Source organism: Pyrgilauda ruficollis, unplaced genomic scaffold (assembly GCF_017590135.1).
Source record: "Pyrgilauda ruficollis isolate IOZ18807 unplaced genomic scaffold, ASM1759013v1 scaffold19, whole genome shotgun sequence".
Lineage (NCBI taxonomy): Eukaryota > Metazoa > Chordata > Aves > Passeriformes > Passeridae > Pyrgilauda > Pyrgilauda ruficollis.
This window is the reverse complement of record NW_024518095.1, coordinates 2378847-2405260: the sequence shown is the minus strand read 5'-3', so window position 1 is coordinate 2405260 and position 26414 is coordinate 2378847. Positions and strand designations below refer to the sequence as shown.

Here is a 26414-nt window from a genome sequence, read left to right as displayed (position 1 = left end):
GTTACTTAGGTCTTGTCAGTCTTGCAAACTCATGACTCCTGGCTAAAATGTAGTTTTGTTTCTTTAACAAAAATCCCCGTACCATGAGATATTCATGGAAACAATAAAAACCCGGACAAAGTTTCAGCCTTACAAATCTTGATACTGGAGCTGTCAAACTTCTTGGGGCTTCAAGTTCACACTGTCTCAGATGTCTGCCATCTTTCAGGTGCACCTATGAAGATGGGAGGGAAAGCAGCGTTCCTGAGCAATTTGATGGCGGCTGCTCCTGCGGAGTAGGGGGTGCGAAGCCTTCAGTAACTGAATCCATTGCAGGGTCCGCGCTTACATATGGAACTTGAACAATAGGTATTTACTTAAATTACATCGATTACCTCAGACATGAGGAATCCGTACGTCCTGCTCACTTCCCTGAACCTTTGGAGCCGGGATCCTGTGGGGAACATAATGGGCTTAATTACGGTGTCTGGACCAGCCATGTAGGACCCGGAAGGCAGGAGTTAACCTCACCTCACCTTTTACATGCCAGTGACCCCAGGCTTGGCTGGGAAGCCTGGGGCCTCTGGAGCAGCTTCTGGATTACCACGACACACGCTACCTGGTGTGATGGCAAAGGGAAACCCGGCGCGAGCACGACCACGGTGCCCGTGCCTTCTCACCTCGGCCCGGGCGTGGTGGGTGACGCTCAGGGCACACAAGGCACGCTCCCGCCCGCCCATGGAGAGGCCGAGGACGGCAGCAAAATCCCACCGTAGCGCCCGCCGTGCGGCGGGGCGGGGGCCCGGGGGTGCTACCGCCAAGGCCTGGCAGCAGTGGGGCACGATGCCGGCGCACCTCCGCTGTGGCCCGCCATCCCGCACCCCAGCGCCGCGGGGCCCGGCCGCGGCTGTCACATGGCACGGGGAGGGGGCTGCGGCGGGGCGGGCCGTGCTTGGGGCTCCCCCGGCCGCGCGGAGGCGGGCTGAGGTGGCGGAAAGTTTGCGGAGTGGCTGGCGGCGGTGGCGGCGCTGCGGTCCCCTCCCGCTTTCTTTACTTTTTTTTTCTACACACCCGTCTCCCACCGCCTTCCCCCCTCAGCGGTCGCTCCGGGGCATGAGCGGCAGCCGCCACCCGCGCTGAGAAGCAGGAGGTTGTGCCGCGCTCGGCTCTGTCAGTGGGGCGAACGCCAGGGACGGGAGCGCGGGCAGCGGCTCCGAGCCCGCCATGCTCCGCCGGCCCCGCTCGGCGCTCGCCGTCCTCCCGGCGCTGCTCCTGCTGCCGCTGCTGCTGGGCGGCCGCCCCGCCGCCGCCCGCTGCCCCGCGCCCTGCCGCTGCGCTGGGCACCTCGTCGCCTGCAGCCGCCTGGAGTTGAGCCGGCTGCCCGAGCGGCTGCCGCGGGGGGCGGTACAGCTGTGAGTATCGGGGCGGCGGGCTGCCTGGCGGGCTGGGGGTCTGCGTCCGCCCGCCCGCCATCTTCTGCCCCCGGAGCCGCGGACGGGGGGGCTTTGAGGGGAGCGCGGGTGTGGTGGCTGCAGGGAGGTGTAGGAGCGGGCAGCGCTGGGGCTGCGGCCGAGCTGTCAGCGGGCGCGGCGAGGTCGCCGGCGACCGCAGCGGGACAGCGTCCCTTGGGGCGGATTGCGGCCCCGGACGGTGGTGGCGATAAGCGCCCGGCTGAAATGGGCCTGGGAGCGCTGCTCAGTGTCGGAGAGGGCGAGGAAAAAGTTCTGTTGACTTTTTTGGACAACGTGCAGTAATCATCACGTTAACGCTGGTCGGTGTGTTGGGAAAGCTCCTATCGGTTTTCTTCGTGCCGCTCTTCATTCCTGGGTAGTTTTGGCGCTGGCGATGGTGCGGGCCCGCTCGGCCCGGTGCCGCGCAGTGCCCGAACCCAGAGCAGCGCGAACTCGAGGGCCGGCTGAGGAAAAGTTACTTTCAGTGACAAACTTTTATAGAAAAAGCATGAATTAGGTCAGCTATCTAAAAGCTTGAAAATGGCCGAGGGACTTCTCACATTTGTTTTTAATCGCTTGTCACTGAAAGATCTTCTATATTAGTCCTATTAATTTTCTGTTACATTTTCAAAGCAGATCGAGATAAGGGCTTTAAAGTAAACAGGAAGACTTTCAATTAGTTGTGGCTAATTCTGTTCAATTGCCTCGTCTGGAGGTCATGCTGCTTTACTCATGAAATGTGGATGGCTGTATTGACACCATATGGAACTGAACACAGGCATGGCTCTGGGAGTTGAATATTTCCAGGACTAGTATACGAAAGTGTGAGGGGAAAGAAACTTTTTTTTTCCCTTATGTGATTGAAACATACAGATCTACTACTGCATCTGCTTTACATTCAGCAACTGGTTTTGCTTTCTATTGTATTTCATTCCTCTTAGTTTTTTGAATGGTTTCAGTATGCCCATTTAAGTTTTCTGACAAAACCTAAGGATTTTGTTTTGATATAAGGTAAGCATTATAGTTTAATTTCTTAGTTTAGCATGCGTCAATGCTGTTAAAATTCAGATGTGGTAAATAAAAAGGGGGAAATCACAGAACTTTTTATTTTTTTAGAATTGCTTTAAAAAGCATTTTTTGTTAGCAGTAATCCAAATTGGTTTTTTCCACTTATGTTCCCGAGAGACAATACAACACATTGCAGGACTTTTTTTGTTAGCACAAGGGACGTTTTCCTAATTAGAAATCCCTTGGTAGTGTAAATTGCCCTTACATAAGTTCACATTCCTTTAAAAGTGTGAGAAAATAAGTTCCGCTTGTATAAATAAGCTCTGGTCTGTTGTAAGAAACCCTGCTGTGATTGCTCATTGGACAGCTGTGTCACTTGCTTTTAAACTCTCAGAAGTACATCTTTGTAGGTGTCACCAAACCATGTGGTCTGGCCACTTTTGTGTAAATATTTCTTTTGTTTGTGACAAATGCCTTAGAAGTACCCAGCTCTTTCTTGCTTCCCCTCTTAATAAGAACAAGGAAGAGTGTGGCCTTGTCTGTTACCTCCAGCTACCCCAGTACTTGGACCTGGGATTGTGCAATTTGGTAATTAATGCGTTCAGCTTTACATAGGCAAAAAAGGTTTGACTACTTTGGATTATTGTTGCAACAAACTGCACATAACAAATTGTAAAGGACTGTTTATGAATTTTATTGCTATATATCTGCTGTGTTTTCCATGAAACCCTGTAGTGGGTATAGCCAAAGGCTAGTAGTTTAATTGCAGGCTTTCCAGTCCTCTTGAGGAAACAACAGCTTTTTTTACCACGTTCTTAACATACACAGGCGAGACCCCCAAGCAGGAGAGTTGAAGCTCTTCTGCCTGAGAAGGTCTAGGCCCATGTTAGGCTTTACACCTTCCTTTGCCCATTTGTACTCACCCATACAGAGAGTAGGTTTTCGAAACTCCTGCTGCATACTTTCATGCCTTTTTTTGTTCACATTCCCCACTGAAATAAAATAAGTGACCTCACAATGGACAAAGAGGGGAAAAAAATGAACATGTCTGATGTCCCCTTCTTCTTGGTGGCAGGTGTGAGTCTACTGCGTTGTATGGAAGTGTCTTCACAAAGTGGAGTGTAAACAGGCTATAATTGCCAGCTTCACTGTGATTTTAGCTAAAAATGCCTTCTTCTATTACCTTGGCTTCATGAGAGGTAACAGTCTGCTGAAAACTGATAAACATTTATAATGGCTTTGTGTACAGATAGTTTTGAAGTTGGATTTCCATTTAATTCCACGATGTGTATCCTGATACTGCAAGATTGTGAGGTTGTTGGAGCTGGTGGAGGAGGAAGAGTATTGAGCACTGGCCAGAGTCCTCCATGTGTGCAAACTCCCAGTGGCACTGCAGTACCCTTTGCCAGGTTCACTCAGGAATGCTAGAACTGTCGGTGGGGCAGGAGGGAAAGTCTGAAAAATGGTTTTCACTTGTGTTTGTATTACATCTTCAGTATTTACATTTTATAAATCCTCTAGTTCTCTACCAGAATTGCCAGAAAAAAAAGCTGTATGGTTTTCACAGCTGTTTTTCAATATTTTCCAGACTAAAGCTTGAACATAGCAAGCTGATTTATGAGTCACTTTGGATCAGTGTCTTAAAACAGCTACAGCCTGGCTTTTTGTTTTTCAGCTCTGCTGATTTCTGCTGAATTAGCAGCTCTATAGGCCCCAGTGGGACTGATTAAGGAACTGTTGCTGGATTTGCATTTTAAAATTTGACTTGGGGCTCAGGTTTCTGAGTTCTCTAAGGAAGAAGATGATAATTGTGACTAAGTGTTGTAAATTAAGTTAGAGTCTAAAAGTTGTATCTATAAAATGTGTGAAGAAGCACTTGCTTTCTCCCTCTATGCATTAGGCTTCCTTTCACTTTTTAATCACACAAACACTGATGTTCAGATTTCAGCTAAATGCTGGGACTTGTGAGTTACAAAAACTGGTCATACAAACGTAATGGAACAAAGGAAACAGTTTCTTTCATAGAACAGATTATTTGGGGATAAAATCTATGGCATACTTTCTCAAGTGGAGGCAATTCTACTTAAATGTCCAATCACTTCTATTAGAAATGTGAGGTGAAGTAGAAGTATATATGCTTACTATTGCTATAAAGAATTTCTTAATAAGTATCTGATTTCTGACTTTTCAGAGTATGTTCTGTCTTCTATGACTTTCGAGATTCTAGTAGCAAAAGTAATCACAGGGGGAATTTTCTCCCCTCTTGTAATTTAGCTTTAACATACAGGGAAAGTTCAGAAGTGGAAAACACATAGTAATATTGTTTGAACAATGTCAGTTCCATTTCTGTGAAGGAAAAATAGAATTTAATTTTCCAACTTTTTCTTCATACATGTTTTAAGGTATGTTGAGGAATGCATTGGACTGAAATCAACTTCTAGCTTTGCAAGTGAGATGATAGATTTTTATATTGTAAAAAATTGTGCCAATCCAGTGCTTATAAGTTTGAAACACTTCTACAGGTTTAGGCTTCACTTAGATTATTAGTGAAAGGCAAATATTTTAACTCTTGGTTCACTTTCAGCCACTCTGGTTGAACTTAAAATGTAACTTGCAAGGCTTTTTTTACCGAATTTTCATGAAGTTTCCTATGCCAATAGTACTGAAGTAATGTTTAATAAAATATATATAATACGTATTTTATGTAAGTATTGGTAGACAAGCATATATACTGTATGAAACAGGCAATTCAGTATTGTCTGGAGGGTTGGGCATTTTTTGTTGGTTTTTTGCTTTGGGATTTTTTTTTTCCATCTTGTGTTTGACAACCTGGTGTAAGTAAACCAGGCATAAGAAATTTTTATGTATGTATTTTTTAAAGTAGGTGCTACTTGGAAAATGTGAATGTATCTTTAGTGTTAAAAAACAAACACCAAAAAAAGTAGTTTGAAACCTAGTGTTAGTTACGCTCACGGTTGCCTTGATAGACTCCAGATGGATGTGAGCTTAAGCTATGAGTGAAAGTGTCTGGCTCCAGTGTGGTGATCATGCACAGCAGTGGTTGTAATTGCAGGATTTTTATAGTTTAAGGACTCTGCCAGATTTTTTTTTTTTAACATGTTTTAACTCCAGCAGAACAAATCTACTCACGTCTGTTACTGTCTGGTAGGTCCTTTAGGCAAACTTGCCTTAAATAAACCTTTTGCAGAGTTTTTAGGTGAAATGAAGAAATGCAGGTTTTTAGCACTAAAGTTGAAAGCTCTTTGTTGAAATAATTACTGATTCCTAAGTCTTGTCTGAAGCGTGAACAAAAGTAACACGTTAGGCACTAACAGCCATAACTTAACTGAATTTTGGCTGTTTATTTGCATAGTTCTTATAATCCCTACAGACTAAAGCCAAATACTGAATTAAGTTTAAGGGTAAAAACTGTCTCTACTCTGCCTTCAAGGACCAAGTTATATTTCTGTCTAGATTTTTGTATCAGATAGTTTTTCAGTATTTACACTTAAGAATGAAGTGTGAAAGTTTCAAATCTGTGCAGGTAATGCCTTCAGATGTCAAACAAAGGGATTTTTCTCCAGTGTATGGCCTGGAGGATGTTTGCACTAGATTTTTAAGCAGTGAAAGATGCGGTCTCTAACTTTAGTGTGGTTAACCTAATATAGGAGAACTCAAAATCATAATGGTGGAGCTAAAATTAGTGGGTGTTTGAAAACATTGACACTGTATTGGTTTTCCATTGTTAAGAGGAAAATCTGTAGGGGTTTAGACACTTGAAAGTCAAGGCATTTGTATTAGGTGCTTGAGTCCAGAGCTGAGTCTCTGAAAGCATCCCCTCTGTGGCCACCTGAAGGTGGTGTAATTGTTCCCCTTCCGTAGGTGGCTCTCCCCCAGCCCTCAGCCCCTTCTTTTGTTCTGGAAAATGCCATTCACACCTGCAGCTCTGCCCTGTGCAGTCCTGGCTTGGGAAACACAGCACATCTTTTCCCTGCCTGTGGTTCTGAACCAGGCTCTTGTGCCACAGTTCATTACCTCACTGGGCCTGGTCCAGTTGGCTGGCTGGGAGCACACCTTACAGCTGAGTACTGGTGGTACCCCTCATAGTACCCATACGTGCCTGGGATTATTTGTTATGCTTAATTATTATTACTTCTGGGGGATTTTTTAATTGCCTACTGTAGGAGAGGACAAAAGTGGTGATGAAACTGTCCTGGCAACATTGAATGAGTCAGTTGGGAGAATCTAAAACAGTTTTACTATCCACGTGTTCTGCTAAGGAAACCCAGGTGCCTGGCTGGGTTGCAGAATTCCACCTGTGTCTGAGGATGTGGAGTTACGGATGCAGGGAAACTGGAATTCTCTGGATCTGTGGGTTTTCAGGGCTTAGTCACAGAGCAGAACGTCTAGCACAGACCCTGAACTTGGCTTCGTTTAAGCCAGTTCTGGTCTGTGTGCAGAAGGGATATGCTGTTCATCAGCTTTCTTCACTTCTGGAACTGTGGATGGAGAGTAGATGCGTCCATGGCAGTCAGACCTGTGTTTGCTGTGCTCAGCACAGATGACTCTCCTGAGCCATCTTACCCAGAAAAAGTGAGGAATCGTGTAGTTTCCTCATAGATTCAGCTTGGAATGACACTTCACGCTTGTGTGGCTTGGTGAGGACCCCAGGTATGGTGGATGACTCTTAAGTGCTTAATTAGCATGGGGAAAAGTATCATGGAGTGTGAGCAATTTTTTTTTCAAAAGGTTGCTTTTTAAAGCACCCTTTACCTGATACTACAGCTGCTCACTGCTGAGGTGTGCTGATTAATTTCTTTATGTGTCTGCATTACAAACTGGAGAATTTAAGAACTCAATAAAATAATGTCATTTTTGTTAGCTGGCTTGGATAAATGCAGTGTTTTAACTTGGGACAAATGCTTGTAGATGGCTGGATTGATGCTGGTGAGGTAATGATAATCTAGTAGGGGAACAGAAAAGTGCTCGTTTTGGTGGATGAGTGACTGAGAAGGGGGAGGCCCTCAACAGAGCTAGTCATGGTTACAAGATGAGTTGTGAGTCTGTACCGCTTGTGCAGAGGTTTAGAGACGTGCAGGTTTGAGTTCCTGCAGTTAGCTTTTCTGTCCTTTACTTTACAGTCACTCTTATTTGTGTTATGTTTCCAGTACTTCTGAGGCTACAGCAAAAATTTCTTGGGACTCTTGTATAATGCCAAGTGTTTGAGAGGGTAAAGATGCATGACACTGTAAGGAAAAATGTTTCTTGGGGTCAAGAAGAAGTCTTTTTAGTACCTGAATTGTTTCGTAGCAAATGCTGCAAAGGTGTGAACAATTGCTTATAAGCTGCATCAGTATATACTGGGATCTTCAACATGGCACAAGCTACTTCTTCAAGGGTAATTAAGTGTGGTATTAATATCACCAGTATAGAGACATCTTAAAACTCAGAATTAGCCCTTGCTATGTCTGTTTTCTTCTGTTGTTTCTTAAGATCACCATTAAATTTGGTTATGTGGGAATGGTGTGCAGAATTTTGTGGAAGCATGCAAATACAGTTGCGATTTATGGGTGGTCCTCATGGTGTATTTGTGAGCTCTGCATTGCTTTTGAGATGTGGGTGAAAAGAGTGAAATATTATGATTAACCCAAGGAATGAGACTACAATGACTATTGTTTTTTGAATTTTCCTTGTTGAAGTAACCAAGAGGTTGTTATAGCCATGTTTTTTTTGTTGTGAGGGGATGTGGGAGAGTGGTTGTCGGTGTATCTGAGTCAAAATCTTAAGATGTTTTCCATGGGTCCTATGCACATTCCAATGAACCGTTCTATATTGTTCAGAGATACTAGGAATTCCTTTGACACTGTTAGCAGTGATCAAGGTATTTGCATTTGTATTTGTATATTTATATCTTGCGTAAGCAAATAAGTTTGTTATAATTTTGCTAATAAAAGGAATCTTTTTATGTACTTGGAGACAAGTGAGAACATAATTTGGATTGAAATTGCACTGCTTTACCTGATATCTTATGGCAAAACTGACAGGGTGTTTATTTTTGTAACCTCATAGGGACTTAAGTCACAACAAATTATCTTCAATCAAGACCAGTATCTTGGATCACCTTCACAGTCTTCAGGAAGTGTAAGTTAATTTGTCTTAATTAAAAAACATACCAAAACATAAACCCCAACCAAAAATACCCAACCTGTGTTTGTGTATGCTAATTGTATAGTTATTTCTCTAGGGATGGTTGCTTGAACAACAAAGATACTTGCTGTTCTGATATTTCACATTAAGTGAAACTGGAATTATTTTTTAATTTCAAGGTAACACAGTTCAGCAGTTTAGCAAGTCCAATGTACATACTTCTGATTAACATCAAAGTTAACTCTCCCTTTTGTAATATTAATAGGAAGTTGAACAACAATGAACTGGAGATCATTCCGGATCTGGGACCAGTCTCGGCAAATATCACTCTTCTGTCTTTGTAAGTAAATCTTACTCTTGTCCCTGGTTAGTGGAACTGACTCTACAAGGTTCATGGAAATATGTACATTACAGAGATTAAAGTAAAATAATTGGAAATAGAGCAGCTTGTGGTTAGGAAGTTGATTATGTCATATTATTTAGTAGTTCTTTAAAATGTGTATAATTGAGCTTAATCCTTGTAGTTTTTGTGCTTCCCAAATACAAAGACTGCATTAGAATTAATTTATGTTGTGGTAGTACCCAGAAGCCTCAGTCCTGTTGTGCTAGGCACTGTACAAGCGTCTGTAAATGTTACACAAACTCGTACAGTGCTGTCTTTAAAACAAGACCTATACTCTGTCTACTCTGTCGTTGTGCATCTTGGTTGAGATCCTGATGTGTTAAATCATGGCAGAATTCCATTAATTTCACTGGATGATACAGGGAAATCCCCTCGAGATGCAGCTTCAGAACAAGTATCTAGGTTAGAAGATACTGTGCCAACGTCTTGAAAAATTTTTTTGGAGCCCATTTTATCGTGTGGCACATATTTTTTTTTTTTTTTTTTTTTACTGCAGTTAATACATAAAATTGTGACACATGATTGTGTCCATGTTCATTGCATTTCATGAAAGAAATGAGTAGGTTACTTGGTGTTCATTTGTAATGTGAGTATAAAGTTGTAAAAGGCATATAGAGCCCATAAACAAAAAAGTTGATTTTAAAGGAAATCTTATTTGTGATATTGTAACGATAAATTAGTTGGATTTCTTTTCTGTGATTTAGTTTCAATAAACTGTTGAAGGAAGGTGTAGAAAAGTAGTCACTATCATACTATTAGTTAGGAAAAAAGACCTGATTTTCATGTGTGGGATTTGTGTTTTATCACTGGGAATCTAAAGTGTCTAAAGTTAATAATATGTAGCCCTCTGGCCAAATCCTGTCCTTGAATACAAATTGCAAGTTACCTTTCTTGAAGAATCCTGAAGGGTTAAAACAATACAATAAACTTTGGAAAGCTGTTCAGTTAATTAAATTGATCACTATTCAATTGCTTACATCTGGTGATTTATAGGGGTTTGTTTTTACTCTAGGCCTAGGTCAGCCAAGTCAGCTGGTGCAGCCGCTGTGTCTGGGCTGCTCTGTTTGAATAAGAACTAAGTGACATTTGATACTGATGTGGTTTCTTACAGATCAGAATCAGAAAAGAGTGAAAGAAAAAGCAGATGGTGTCTGACAAATAACTGTTGAATTTAAGCACATATTTTATTTTTGCAGTAGCACTGGCATAACTTTTACACTGGCATAGCATTCAAGCATCTAATTGATCTAAAATTTTTATTTCTTAAATACATATATATATATTTTTTTTTTTTACCACCTTGCTAAGGTCCTTTTTACCACAAGGCTAGAAATGTTAGCATAATAAAGTGGTTTATATAGTTTTACTTTATTTCTGAATTCTTAGTATTTCTCCTTCTTATGGAAACTCAGCAATTGTTGTTTAGAGGAAGCTAAAATCATTCTTTTGCAGCTATGCAAAAATTTTGGTATTCCTTTGAGAGAAAAAATAATTATCAGTCGCTGTTGAATTGTTTGTTTCATATCCTTATGTCCATGGCTTGGGACATTTAATCAGGCAGTCAAACATGGAAAAATCTTCGTTAGATCTGTGCTATGCACTGTATATGCTAACACTTGAAAGAAAAATAAGTATTTTCTAAAAGTTTTTATCACACTACTAATGCAGTTGAAGTTGCTCTGGTTGGGTGTTAACTGGTTTTCATTCTAATTCTGTGTGTGGATAAGGAGATTACTGAATGTAACTGTGCTATGGCTGAGATTTAATACCTATTCTACAACTACAGCAGAGATTCCTGGAGTTTAATATGGCAGAAATAATTACTTTATGGTTTTGTGTTAACTTACGAATTCTAATCTACAGTAGTTAAGATAACTGTGTTCTGTATCAAAACAGATGAACATAGGACATAAAATTAGAGTTGTATTGTATTGTCCAAAAATAAATCATCTTGTCTCTTTTGCACAGCTTTTCTTTAAACCTAGAGTAGAATCACAGAGTTGTTTAAGTTGAAAAAGACCTTTAAGATCATCAGGTCCAGCCATTATTTCAGCACTGTCAACCACTAAACCATGTCTGTTAAAGCCACATATGCACATCTTGTAAATACTTCCAGAGATGGTGACTTAATCCCTTTCCCTTTGCAGCCTGTTACAATGTTTCACAACCTTTAGCATGATGAAATTTTTCCTAATATCAGTCTAAACATTCCATGACACAACTTGAGGCCATTTTCTTTTGTCCTATTGCTTGTTACTTCAGAGAGGAGATTTGGCTGAGATCCTGATGTGTTAAATCATGGCAGAATTCCATTAACTCCCACCTCATTCCAGGTAGTTTAGAGAGCAATAAGGTCTCCCCTGAGCCTCCTGTTCTTACTGGTTGGATATTATTTATGTAAAGATATTAAACTTAATTTCATAGAAAATAGTATAAATAAAGAGAAATGAACATACAGGTGTTTGGCATAAAAATATATATGGTATTGTGGTAGCATGAATGGACAAATAATCTAATGCTAGGGTTTCTTTTAGAAGGGAAAAAATGTGTGCATTTGGTTTTTCTGTGGTGGATGTTACTTGAAGGGATTGAGTTGAACTGATTTAATATATCTTAAGTCATGTGAAGAGAACACATATGGAACAATTAGAATAAAAGTTTTAGAGTCACTCTTCAGAGAAACATCTGATGACTTTCTCCAGGATTTTAAACTTTTATAAGAAAGGGGGTTGTGAAGCCTTTCCAAAGCAAACCACTGTTTCCATGTTGAGTCTTTGTTCTGGCTTTCAAGTGATAGCGGAAAAGAGGGCGATAGTCTTCTAGACTTGATTACACTTTTTATGAGATACATCTATGTTGGTTCATTACTGTCAGTTGAAAAGCCAGCTGTTTTCTTTTTTTTCCAAGGAATCTTCAAGGAATGCTGTGGAAGAAATACCCTCTTTTCTTGCCAATATCTTCATTGTTGAAGAAGCTCTATTACAAGTTTTTTTCTTTCATTTGTGAAGAATTCTCACTGAGTTGGGGACCCTTGGAATTTTACATGTTCTGCAAGAATTTTCTTGCCCTGCAGAGGAAATTTCACTGCTGATATGTCTCCATAATAGTGCAGGTATCCCCACACAGCCATGTATGTCTGAATTCTTTGAAGGATATAAACAAGCATGGGTGGATTATCATGTTAGTCCACTTTCCACTTTTGGAGCTACCTCATTTCTAGATATCAAATTGATATTTTATCTAAATGAGATATTTACATACTAATGAATTATTCAGGATAAACATACCCAGAGCAGGCGATGATCCCAGTCTCATGGTCCCAGTCTGTCTGTAACATGAAACAGCAATGCTAATATTTTGTTTTTAGCAATGCCAGTTGAGGGTTGAGCATCTTGGGAATGAAAAGTATCAGGCAGGCACACCCCCTCACCACCACCCTGGGAGATGCGTCAGTGTGAAGGAGTGAGTATACAAGGATGTTCAGGCACACTCTCGTTACATGGCTGGAGATTTATCTGTGATTTTATTAATGTGATGAGTATATATCTTGTTAGAGCTTGTGAGCCTCCTGGGAATCTGGATACTACTGTGAGCTACATGGTGGTAGTTTGGGGTATATCTGGTCAGGAAGTGCAGGTCAAGTCTCTGAAAATTAAATTGCAGCGTGTTCTTTTTGCACAGCCACCGAGCCCTTTTATATAACCTTCTATAAGAGAAAGCATGAAGAGAGCAGTATACGAAGGAAGAGGGAAGTTAGGGTATTTGCCGGAGATTGTTAGCATAATAGCTCTAGCCAGGAGGTCAGGTCCCCCATGTGCTGGCAACATAAGCTTTTGAGGAGAGTATTGGATTTAACAACTGCTTACCACAGGTATATAATGTGTAGACAGCCCACATGCGAATGTAAGCGTATTTATCTATCCCTGGAAGTAAAATATGTTAGAAGTTTTCTAGTTTGCATTCCTGAAGTAAATGTAAAAACAGTTAAATTAATGGAGAATTGCTTTAAATTTTTGTAGTAGAGAATTATTCATTTCTTGGAGAAAAAACAGTTTCCTTTTTACTGTTCCAAGATAGATGGAATGCTTTTGTATCAGGTACAAAAATGGGCACTAATGCCCATTCTAGGAGAACAAGCGAAACTTCTGAGTATTGTTTCCATTCTAATGACATTGCTTATTCAAGATGTACGAGTTCTGTCCTGTTTATCCTAAAAAATCTGCCTGAACCAGCGATATTGACATGAGAAGAAAACCAATACTGCCTTTCAGATCTATTGCAGTTGTAGTTTTGGACCTAGGGGAAAAATCCAGAAACAGATTAAAACCAAATAGTGTAAGTACAATAGCCTTGTCTAGAAGTCCTGTTTGGTGTTTTAACTACCAGCTACTTTTGCACAGGGGTTTTACTTCAAAATACTTCCAAAAATGTTGGCTACTTCTAATGTTACTAGTACTTTGTAAGGAAGAGACTGATTTGCAAATTCAGCAATGTTAGGTAAGATTTTGTTTAAGGATATACAGTTTAAATAAGAAACCCATGCAACTTTTACTTGGAGAATTTTAAAAAAATAGGTAGTTGTCGACGCAGTCCAACATCATCAGTACACTGTATCCTTGAGTACTGTGAAAAATGGAAGATAGCAGTGACTACGAAGAGGCAGAACAGCTTTGACTATTGAAGTATCCTGTCTCTCCAACTAGAATTTATTGTTCTTATCAAAACATTTGTGTAGAACTAGCATTAAAGCCCCCATGTTTCTCATTGCCCACATCCAGGATATGTTCTGTAGTAATGCACTTGTAGTCAGTTGGGACTAGAAGAGCTGTACACGCACAAGTCTTTATTGCATATAGTGAAATTCTAACATTAGACTAGTTTTCAAGAATGGAGTGTTAAATAGACTTGTAATTTTACAGTTTATTGGAGATATTTTATTTAAAGGCACTAGAGCATATGGCGTAGGTGATTCAAGTTGTTACGTTGTAAGGACTGATTGTGTTAGTCTAGAGCAGAAACAAATATTTGATCAAATATATGATCGTAGAAAAGCCAGAGAGGAAAATGTAAAAGTTGTGGTGTGGAAGTTAAAGGGTGCATGAATGATTCACAGTTCAGGAATGTTTTTCAAGTCTTGCATTAATGTGTGTTTTATATTAGGTTCCTGCTTCACTTTTTTTTTAGAATATGAAATCTTCTGTTTGTGAGAGACGTAACGAAAATGTGGCATGGTAGAGGTTTTTCTCTGCTGTGCTGGGGGAATCCTCCAACTCTATCTGTACAGGAAGCCTTTAAGGCAGGGGCTGTTCACTTTTGAGTTCAGAGATACTTAAAAGTGATGCCAAAATTGAGGCAGTTTTTTGAAATGTGGCCATGTGTTTGTTAGACAATGAACAGAATCCACAAGCCACTTCTCTGAAGGTTTTCTACAGCCTTTAGCTTGTAATGTCTTTCTGTCAGTATGTGCTGAATTTAAATTTTCTAACTTTGAGGATGTATCTTGTATCCTGGATGTTTAAAATGGTAAATGAACCAAAAGTACTTACAGAAAAGGTCGGGAGATAAATACAGGACAAAAGAACTGTAAAGTAGCTAGTCCTTGGTGACTGCACAGGTCGCAAGTTTTCATAGTAAGAAAAACTATTTCAGCTTTAAATTTAGCTTTTCTGATCAGCCATTACAAAATTAGCCTGATTACATATCTTACTTTATGCACAAAAAAAGTTACTGAAGAAAAGTGACAATTAATCCCTTCTACTATTGCAAAGAGATTTTTTTTTGTTGTTTTTAGTATTGTGTGTCCCTTTCTGTTTAAAGTGTGGAAAAGTGTATTTATGTATGTTATTTGATAATAGGCATCCTGGATCAGGCTTCATATAGTCATACTGAGAAATAAAATTCAGTTGAAGCAAACACCCAAATCATGCATTTGTCCCAGCTGACAGTTTGGAAATAAGAGTGATAGTTTGCACTTTGTGGCAGTTACTTAAAGCTCTGTGAAAGGATTGCATTAAAGACAGAAGGATAGGTATGAGGAGTTTGCCTGTGTCATCTCACAGTGGTCTGGGAATGAAAGCTGTGTGTAAAATGCAGGGAACGCTGTCTCGGTATGCAGTTAGAAAGCTGCAGTCACAAGAAAGATGTTTAGATGAAACTCCTGAAAATGAAAGCTTATATTCACTAGGAGTGAATGCCTTTCCCTTCTATGCTTGCCAGAGAAAGTGGTATTGTTTGTTTATAAAGCTAGCATACTAAACTGGAGTCTGGATCCCAGTACGAAGAAAACATTGGTCAAATATTTTACATCCTTGTCATCTCTTCAGCTACCACTTTATTATGGGAAGGATTAAGATTTGGACGCTGCCTGGAAGAGTATGTTTTGAAGAAGGATTGAAAGAAGGGATAGAGGAATGCCAGACCGGGCTTCAGGCATAAGGCTACTTGGAGAATGTCCCAAAACTGAGAGTGATGGTAAACCATGTGTGACTTGGTCTGAAGTTGTTAGCAAAAAGCTTGAGCGAGGAACTTATTAGAATTAGTTCTTGCAGTCTTTGACATTTGGTGTGGAGACTTAAGAGGAAGTAAATGAAAGAATTTGTAAGGAAACCTGACTTAGTCAGACTTACAGACATGGAAACTCAATTTTTATGACAGCAATTTGGGCTGAATGATGGGAAAGAGAAGAAGTACATAGAAACCCAGAGTTTGTTGTAGCAAAAATCGTATGAGTGAGAGCCTAGATTAATGCTTTTGCAATGAGAATGGAAAAGAATGCAAATTTTATGAGCTATTTGCAGTGGATAAATCTGTCACGATTTTCTGATCAGAGTGGTAAAGGAAAAGGTGAATTAAAAAGAATTGTAATGGACTACAAAAATAGAGAGCTCTGTTCTGATATGACAGAATGGAAGAGTGGTAGGAATTTTACAGAGGAGTGGGGCATATGATATAGAAAGTGAGAGAAGTGAGAATGAAAATGAGAGGTCAGGCATAAGTGTTTGGATTATATTTTAGAGAATTGGTGGTGGTGATTGCAATAGAGCAGTAAAATCACTTGTGCCTTGAGTGAAAGAGAAGTGGATGGGTGAACATTGCTTACCTTGAATGATTGAAGTTAGGGGTACATCTAGAGGGGTGTGCAGTCTAAACTGCCTAGACTTTTGCTCTGCACCCTCTAAAAGGGAGGGTTGCTCTCTAACGATAAAGAATAGGTGTTTTTACTTAGGAACTCTATACATTAGATTAGAAAGATGATGTCTAATACTCAAGGGCACTATGCTGATGTTATCTAGGTCGTATTTAAAATTTTCCAAGATTTTAGCATTAACTAACTGTCACACAGCTCACCAAGTCTGCAATGGGCTATTCCTGTTGTGAGCTTTTGCCAAAATAGTTATGCTCGCATTGCTTTTGTTTACAGTTGTTAAAATAAAGGGATGAACTTACACATTCACTTGCCTATCACATGCTAAGTAACTTGTGATTACTTTGGAAAAGTCAGAAAACTGAATTGGAAACAGAAATCAGGGTATTAAGAAGAGAGTTTGGAAGGAAAATTTAATTAGTTGCATATTGGTACTATGACTGGAATCAGAAGAGAATTGTTATGGAAGTATCATGCGTTTGAAAGTTTGGATTTGTCTCTTTGTTTTTGATGAGGAAAATGTATCTGATCACAGAGTTTTTTCAGTCTGCGTCTTTCCCCTTTCACAGTTTATGTTTGATTTGGGAATCAATAAACCTTTGGTTTCAAGTTTTGGACAGGATATCAGTATCCTACAGAGTTCTGAGTTTTCATTTTCTGTTATGCCTGTGTAATATAAAAAACACGAAATATAAAACCAGAGTCTTTCTGACATCTGGCTTGAAAGAGGAATGAGAGGCATGGATCATGGAATGAAGGAGACCTTCAAAAGAAGGAGCAACTGCTTGCTGCAAGGAAGGCAAGAAGCTCATGTGTGAGAGAGGCATCAGACTTGTAAACATACCAGTAGAACTGGAAGTGAGACAGAATCTGGGCTCTATTTCTGCTTACTTTGTCTTGGAGAAAAAAAGAGTTTCACTTGAAATACTTCTATGACTATCACTTGCAAATATTAAAAAAAAAAAAAACAAAAAAAAAAAACAAAACAAAACCAGACTTTCTTAATTCAGTCCAGTTGGGTGTCTTAATGGTGAGAAGAGCATGTAGTCCCATTCATATCAGAGGCTGCTTTTTTGTAAGGGTTTTCTGCTTAAAACTAAAATTTCAGTATTTTAAATAATGTGATTGTTCATTACAATGTTGCCCAGTATTCAAATGAGTAGAAAGTGAAGAAAAAGAGAACATTTTTGCTCTTGAAGTAGTAGTTACTGAGGCTCTTCTAAGGGGTAAGAGTTCCTTAAAACTGTCCAGTCTTATCATAAAAATCACAAGACATGTATCTTCCAGCACTTCCAATCCTTTGTATTTAACATAATTTGTTTTTTCTTTTTGCTTCAGTTTTCTTCCACACAGTATGTTTGCATCATTGCTCCCAAAGGAGTTTGGGATGGGAGGAGGGGGACTGCAAGAAAGAATATGCCAACTATATGAATATGATGTCAGCTAGTGAATGATGGGAAGAACAGGTGAAAAACCCAGAATTTAAATTTAAAAGGAGGCTGTGAGTTGTAGTGGCACGCAGTGGAGACCACCTAGAAGGTGCTCAGATGTGGACAGTCATGTTGGGTTTGTAAGGACTCTGATATAGCTGCCTCCAAAAGCTCTAATCTGGTCAGACTATGCATCCATGAACTTCCGTGTCTCTGCCTCAGCACTGGTCAGAAAGATGCATCCAGTCCTAGCAGAAGGCTTTTTTTTTTCCTCTTTACTCTTGTTTTCCAGCAGGAGATTCCACTATGGTTTAATTTGCCTTTTTGTGATTCAGATTATTCTGCTTCTCTGGGCTTAGTTGAGGGTGGGGAGGTAGTGTATTAGTCCAGTTATACACATATGTTAAGACAGTTACTTTATATGTAACAGTTATGCAGAGCAGGCTGCATGGACTCTTCTCTAAAGCTCTCTTTCTATACAACTTGTTTTTTACTGGGTTGCTCCACCTCCAGGCTCCTACACATACCTCCTTGTCAGGATAGTAGGGTGAGATCCAACAAAGTTTTTAAAATGCTGCAGATCAGGATACAGCTGGAAGAAAAAGCTAATACTGGAAGTGCAAGAGTGGTTTTTTGTGCTGAGATTTCAAAGAGAAACAAAAGACAGGACTTCAGGTCCTAATCTGTTCCCACCTTGGAGTTTCCATGTTACAGTGTGCATGATGAGTTACAACGCATCAAGACCATGAAGCTTATGTGGATATTTTTCTAAGGTAGAAAACATTTCATACTGACAATCATTATCAAGAGACAGTATGACTACCTCATAGCTATAAAAACTGGGGGGATGGGGGGGGGTGGTTGTTTCAACATTTAGGAGCTTTTATATCTGAAAGGCGTTAAGTAGATGCTCAACAAAATGGATACAGAAGTTTCTGACCTGCTTTTTATTTCCCCAGAGTGAGGAAAGTACAAGTGATTATGTCAGATACATGGCAGCTGGTTATATAGAACAAATCTTAAGATCAGGATTAAGAGGGCTGTTACAGGATTTCTGACCTATTGGTACGTTTCAAGTCCTGAATGTTCAGAAGGAAAGCTAAGGTTTCTCATACCCATAGTGAAAAACTGGTATTCTCTCTCAAACTGGTATTCGCACAGGCTTATGTAAAAGTAATTAAAGCAGGCTGTATGCACTCATGGTTGTTGGTTTGTGGGGTTTTTTGCTGTTAGTCAGGGTGTAGGCACTCAAATTGCAAAAGGCACGTTTAAATTAATGTAGATTTTTTTGGTGGGTTTATCTGCATTCCTTGGTGCTCCTGCTTCTTTTGCTGTAACTGAAGAAGTTGTAAGGAAGCTGTAGCATGTTGCTAGTCCTTTCACATAAAGAAATTGTTATCAAATTGCTGCAGGTTCGTTTCTGGACGAACTTGATGTGCTGGTTTTCTTGTTGCAGGGAATCTCTGTTTCTCTCATCTCGCCTTGAAGGTCTGTGAAATTAAACCAGTGAAGTGTATGCAGCTTCTTTTGTCTGAACACAGCAATAGTACCATCTCACAGGAGATTTTCCTTTGGGTTTTCTTACCCCCACCCTCCTCTCAGTGAAAAAACTTACGGCATTGTGTCCACATTTGTGCTCTTTGGTTCTGTCTTGATAGCTAGATAGGCTTGTGTTTTCAAACATGTCCTTGACTAATTTTGATGATGATTTGGTAGTTTGGAGGAGGGTGATACACTACTCTATTCAATTTGCTTAAGCAATGATTATGAAAAAAAATCAAATTAGAGTTAAACTTTCTCATTTTAACTGAAGTTGGGTCTTAAAGTAGAACTACTTGTATATCTTCAGTGCTGAATAGTCTTCCAGATGTGAATTATTATACTTATATTCTTTTGAAGAGAAACTGGACTAGGGTTTTGGAGCAATAGGGAGTGAACTGTTCAGCTATTTTGCAACTGAGTAACTTCTACAAATATGATTAAGCAGGAAGGTACAGTGAGGGAGGGCTGGTTTGATTTTGATTGTGGGATGGACTAGGACTATGATGTGTAGTGCAGTTTCAGTGAGCAAAAGGAGTTGCTTGTCTCTCCTCAATGTGGCCTTACCATCTCAAAAAAAGAAAAATGTTCCTGGATCAAACAAGTTACAGGTTTTTCTTTTTTGTTTTTTTGTTTTTTTTTTTTTTTTTTTTTTTGTTTGTTTTTTTTGTTGTAACTTGGTCTGTGTCAGGTAATGTGCCAGTTGGTGTAAGTGCTACTCTGAAGATGGTGTAAGAGTTTTATTCGGTTCCATTAGGTCCAACTAAAGTTTGTAATACAGGGGCTATTATCCTGCCAGTTGTGAGGAATTTCTGTTTTATGGAGCAATGCTGACACAAAGACAGTACTGTGCAAGCCTTCTTATAACTGAACACTTTCACACTGCAATTTAGGAGGTGGCCAGTTCAGGAAATTGCTGGCTTCTGCTGGAGCACACTTTTACTGCAAGGAAAATTTTATTCGTCACTGAAGTAATTGGCAGTTTTAATACCTTGTTAGTAATTACCTTGTAAACAAACTAATGCATAAAGGCAAGGCTCTATGACCTGTTACATTATCTAACTCACATTCTTATTTGGCCGGTGGAACTGACACACGGTGGTGGTGTTTGTTGTTGTTTTTTATTAAAGTAATTTGTTTCCATTTATTATAAATACTTTCAGCTAAGAGTTAAATAATGCAGTGTACGTATACCAGACGGCCTAAGGAATGAAACATGATACAAGCTCAGCATTAGAGGGGCTGCAGGATCACTTACCCATTCCCATATGTGGTCAGAAAGCCCATTAATCTCACTTCTGGTTCAGTTTGTGAGTTACGACTTCTTTGTCTTGAGCAGTAGTTCCCCCACACCCCTTGAATACATGAGAGTTGTCCATGCTACCCTAATATCTGGCTTACTATTTGATCCAGAGCAAGTATTTACAGTAAAGGTAAACACCTTCCAGAATTAATATTCTTGTTGATAGTTTTACTAAAATTGCTTTTGCCTGCAATCTCTAGGATCTGGGAAAAGTTCCTAAATCTTTGTAATTATCAAACAAGGTATAGAATGTACCACAGCTAGAATGACTTGAACTTACACGGTAACAAGAATTATTTCAGGTTACATTTGTTTAATTGGTTGTGATCTGCTTTCCCCTGTGTAGTGGTAGCCGTGAACAATAATGCTGCTGATGTGTGGTGAATGAATCTGTAAATTTTGCATCTGAGGTGGAAAAACTGGTAGGTTGCTGGGTATGAACATGAAACAGGGTCACTGGGAAAAGTTCATGTGTGAAAGAGAGCCGACTACAATACCCACGTCTTCAGATTGTTGCGTACTTTTTGTTGTGGAATTGGGTGTGATGCTGAGCTGAAGTTTGACCAGATGTGAAGTCCAAAACTCCTGTAATGACCTCTGATATGCAGAATTTTTGTTCTTTGCTAACTCATTAGAAAAATCTGTAGATTGGAATACTAGGTGTAATTCCACAATTACAGAATGTTTTTCATGGGGCTGCACTGTCATCCATCCTTTATAGTCTAGCTCTTTGTTTTTTTCTGGAAATTCAGTTGGACTTCCGTGCCAAGGAAGATTTCGAAAAACCCCAAGCACTCTGTTTAGCTACTGTGAGATTAATTTGCTTAAAATAGAGAACAGCTCTAACCTTATTTCATTACCATACTGTGGCATACTGTTCCATGCAAGTGCCAGATATTTCTACTGTTCAGAAATAGGTGATTATAGAGTTTTGCATCTCTTTTTAAAAGCCATGAATTGCTGTAATTTGATTATATTGCATTTTCTTTCACAGTTTCCTGGAATTATATTTTAAGAAATGTTAATGAAAATCTATTTAGACTATTCCAATTTGTGATTTTGGATTAATATTATGCATAGAGAACATACTTTACTGCTTTTCCGTAATTCAAAATTATTTTTGAGTAGGGGAATTAAGAACTAATAGTTGCCAGAGTTGTGTAGTTAAGATGTGTTTATTCTGGAAATGACAGTCTTTTGCCTACTGCCCTTAAACTTCAGGACCAGTAACAAGATTGCCAACATTTTGTCTGAACATCTGAAGCCGTTTCAGAGTCTAGAAACTTTGGACTTGAGCAACAACAACATACTGGAGCTAAAAATTTCATCATTTCCATCATTACAACTCAAGTATCTGTAAGTAAAATTCTTATCTTCCAGGTTACTTTCAAAAATCTTGTTGGATAATTTAGATTGGCAGCTGTTTATTAAGTTCTAAGTCTTCTTTTAATTGGAATTACATTAATATTCCTACCTGTCTAGTTTAACATAAGCTACTAACTTGAATATATGAGTTGTTACAATGAGATGTTTTAATTCGTTAAAAAAAAGCTAAGGCCATTATCTTGAGATGAAACAAATAGATGTGTCTCTTGAGAGAAATAATGATGTGATAAAATGAATTTAAGTTCCCCATGGATAGGCTAGTTTGTCTTTATATGGAGTTTGATAGACTTCTTATGAATACACTTTAATTCTTATTCAGGAATATTGGAATGCCAGATATATTGACTGATAAAAAAGTCGCAGGATTGCCACATATTATCTTCTTCCATTATCACACTCTGGCAGAGCAGAGTAAAATAGTGCTGGTGAAATACTATTTGACTATAGAAAAAGCTGTCAAGAGCTCTAATTAATATGAAAAAATTCCATTTATAAATGACTAAGCACCACAAGAGCTTTTGTTTCACTACTTGGTGTTAAAAATTTATTAAATAACTGTAAATTTAACCTTCTAGACATTGTTTCTACAGGTATATTAACAGTAACCGAATAACCTCTATGGAGCCTGGTACCTTTGACAATTTGTCTACCACACTTCAAGTATTGAAACTGAACAGGAACAAAATTTCAGCAATTCCTCAAAAGATGTTTAAACTGTCCCATCTGCAGCACCTGTAAGTGTAACCTACAATTGACTAATTGTTTTCAGGTTTTCCAAAGCACTGGCAGTGCTTGAACTTTAGCCTTTAATTTAACCAGAGGCAGAGTGAGACAGACAGAGGAAACATATTACTGCAACCCTTACTAACTGCAGTGCTGTACGGAACAAAACTAGTCTTATATGTTGGTGAGATGTGAACAGTCTTTGTGTTTAAAATTGTGTTTGCCTATTAAAAGTTAAAAAAAAAAAAGAGACTGGAAAAGGGGTAGGAGCAATATTTCTTTAAAAAAGCATTAGGAAAATAGAAAGTAAACTTATATAGTTCACTGCAGCAGTCATTTACTTTTTGCTTTCACAGCGGAATGAAGGAAATGCATTTGCTTTCAGATGGTGTGACAATAAGCAATATGCTTGAATAAATAGACCTTCAGCTTTACTGATACAGTGCTGTCCATAAATGTTTTACCAAATAAACAATAAAGTTATATGAAAGAGACTGTGGGGTTTGCTTTAATTGGAAAACTTACAAAGTGTAGAAAATGGACAAGAGAATGGGTTGCACTTCGTCAAATCCGGAATAATTACTTTCCATATCATATAGTCAGGAGTTAAAAATTATGAAGTCTCTTAGGTTAGCCTTGAAAGTGATAGGTTATAAGAATGCTGAAATCTTGGGGTGCTTGACAATTCTGGAAAGAGTGACTATTTTTCTTCTGTATACAAATGCTGGAACAGTTTTACTCGGGCCTCAGTGGAAGAGTATGAGAACAGTCCTGCAAAGCTCAGGATTTGTTAATCATCTTGGTAGACTCTCTGATCTTCAGATTCACCTTAAATTTGGATGTTGGTTATATCCTTGCCTAAAAATGTTCCCTTTGTTCACAGTTGTTATGCTGACTGAGTTACGTTAGGTGCCTTATCTGCAAGGAAGGCCAAAAATTTGTGTTATCACCTGAAAGTATTCAAAGAAGAATGAGGAAGAGCTAAAGCCTGTTCTTACTGAATGTTCTTCACTTTTTATTCATATTTAAACACAGGATAAGAAGCAGCGTTCTCCCTCAGATCTGTTGTCAGGTTGATTTTGTGTCAGACTGCCATGGAGACAAGCTGAATTCTTACAGGGTTGTGACTCTGAAAAATAATGATGGTATAACTATGGGGAGAGGATTATTTAGACCTTTACTTTGCATGAGGAATTAAGTTTTGGAAGGAGAGATTCTTCCTAGTTTGGTAGACCTAAGACTTCCTTGAAGAGGCAGATGATCACTCCTTTCACTACCTTTTGGTAGTATTGTCTAATCCTGTCACTGCATCTTGCCCTCCAGCTAGTTACACCTTACATCTCCCTCACAGGATACACATTGCTCCCAGTTTCTGACCTGCACAGGGTGAGTGTAGTGGCAGAAGAGCAAGTGCCAAGACCACTTGAGAAAGAGAGAAGGCACTATGTGTAGCTGGTTGTGGAGAAGGGAGAGAGATGTGATGAGTGCTTGACTACAGATAAAGAGATCTCCCAGGATGTTCAGTTTTGTCTAGTTGTCTCAACTAAAATTTTAACTTTTTTTTGACTGTTTATTGATTGCAATTACAAACCAGCCTTAACAGCTCTACTGCTAGATAAACACCGTTCTCATTGGGAGCAGGATTTACCATGGCATTCCAGGTCTACAGGGATTCTTTAAGTCTAAAAATCAAGGAACTCCCAAGTACTTGTTCTCAGTATCAGAAAGGCAGAGAAGTATTAACATGGCCGAACATAATGTGTTACAATAAAATATTTTATTTTTATTACTTCTTGTCTTTGTTTCATGTGCAAGAAAAGTCTTCAAATAAAGTTGGTTCCAGAGAGGGAAGAAAGGTTGTTGGCATGTAAGTAAAATTACTGTGCTGTAACTGTACATTCTATTGATGCAGGGAGCTGAGTCGCAACAAAATCAAAAAAATAGATGGGCTCACTTTCCAAGGACTTCCTTCTTTGAAATCATTAAAACTGCAGAGAAATGGGGTTACGAGGCTTATGGATGGTGCTTTCTGGGGTTTGACCAACATGGAAGTCTTGTAAGTATCAAATTTTTGCTGGTCGGTTCTCAGATAACATATTAAGTAGATTTGCACAAAATTAATAGAATTGTGTGATAAAATTTAAAGGTGTTTATGGAATTTAATTGTTTTGTTGTGGTCTGAAAAGGAGCAAGCAGTCAGTAGTGAATGTGTAAAGCAGCACATTTTGAATGCATGCATGCAACTCAAGATTTAAGTAGAGGCTCCGGCTGTCTAGCAAGTGTCATGAGGTCAGAGGTGGACCTGTGGCATAGCATGCTGCTGAGTTTCTGAACTTTGTCTTTTTCTGTTTTTGGGTGTTTGTAGGCAGCTGGACCATAACAACTTAACAGAGGTAACCAAAGGCTGGCTTTATGGCTTACTGATGCTGCAGCAACTCCATCTCAGCCAAAATGCCATCAGCAGGATCAGTCCTGATGCCTGGGAATTTTGCCAAAAACTCAGTGAACTGTGAGTACCTTTAGTCTCTTCCAGTTTCAAAAGCCGGATACATGCCAAAACATGAGTTTCTTAGCACTAATCTGTGAATTTTTCATAGCAAAGTTTACAAGATTACTACAACTTCGCTGTATAAGGTAGTTGAAAGAAGTTGAAACTTCTTGTTGAAAGAAGTTGTAAGTTAACTGAGATCATTCCATTTCACTGTAGCTGTTGTACTAAAGCCATAACACAGTAATTTTCAAATGAGAGAAATTAATTCTGCAGTAATTTGTGAATTGTTTGAAACAATGCAAAATTCTGTGTGGTATAGTGGGTTCTGTGATAATCATCAGGGGAAGACTGGTGCTTCCCCCTTGAAAATTCATGTGGGTTGAACTAAGTTAAATAAGCAATGCAGCATGAGCATTAAAATGCTTTTTTCCCCCTTTAAATTTGCAGAGATTTGACATTCAATCAATTAGCAAGGTTAGATGATTCAAGCTTCATTGGTTTAAGCCTGCTGGTTGGACTGTACATTGGTAACAACAAAGTAAATTACATTGCTGATTGTGCCTTCAAGGGACTTTCCAGTCTACAGATTTTGTAAGTTGACAAACTCAATTTGTAAGGTCAAAAACCTTAAGAAAAATACTGTGTTTATACGTTATTTCTTTTCTTTATGAAAGAGACAAGAACATTTTGTTAACTTCCCCTGATCAGTGTACGATTTTCTTAAGTAAGATTTCTTTCCAGAGTAGTTGAGAAAGGGAGGAGTTCCTGTTTTGATAAGGCTGTGCACAACGGATGGTGGTAACAGTGATGCAAACTTCCAGTAGCATTATTTGTGGGAGAGGCATATCTCTTGAAGGCAGCAAGTAGAGCACTGCTACCCACAGTTTTAGGGATCTGGATCATAGTTGAGTCTTAACTGAATCATTTTCCCTCACAGCAGAAATAAGAAGACAAAACTCATTGTCATGACTGGACAATTGCTTTAAGTATTCGAGCATGTTTTGAAATAGCATTTCTTAAAGGAAGGGAAAGAACTAATCTAAATACATTCCTCTTCATTAAAACCTTCCCATTGCATATCACTGACCCATCTGTCAGCCAGATGAGCAAAACGATTGCTTTTGCTCTAGGCTTTATTTTCAAGGGTTTGCTCACATAGTGACACTTAGGGCATCTAGGAAAGATGCAGATTAGAGGAGTGTACACCATGTTTTTTAAGAATATAGAGATATGGAGGTCATAAAGAGAGGAAGTTAGAGAATTATGAGCTGTTAAGGTATTAAGTATTAGGCATTAGATTTTTCTTTCTCCTCCAGCCCAACCCTGTAGATTGCAGACACACTGTTCTGTACACAAATCTCTGTATTCTCTTTATAGATATATTCTGCTTCATAGATAATTAAGCACGTG

General features: G+C 39.2%; 1 protein-coding gene across 1 annotated transcript in view; it reads left to right on the top strand.

Moving 5' to 3' along the window:
• The first annotated feature begins 1102 nt into the window (after window positions 1-1102).
• Window positions 1103-26414, top strand: part of LRIG3 (leucine rich repeats and immunoglobulin like domains 3) — a 38479-nt gene continuing 13167 nt past the window's right edge. Inside the window, exons 1-8 of the mRNA XM_041465598.1 lie at window positions 1103-1391; window positions 8508-8579; window positions 8851-8925; window positions 21626-21760; window positions 22381-22524; window positions 24426-24569; window positions 24879-25022; window positions 25452-25595. Coding sequence (XP_041321532.1) covers window positions 1204-1391; window positions 8508-8579; window positions 8851-8925; window positions 21626-21760; window positions 22381-22524; window positions 24426-24569; window positions 24879-25022; window positions 25452-25595 — 1046 coding nt within the window. The 5' untranslated portion in view covers window positions 1103-1203. The remainder of the gene's footprint in view (window positions 1392-8507; window positions 8580-8850; window positions 8926-21625; window positions 21761-22380; window positions 22525-24425; window positions 24570-24878; window positions 25023-25451; window positions 25596-26414) is intronic.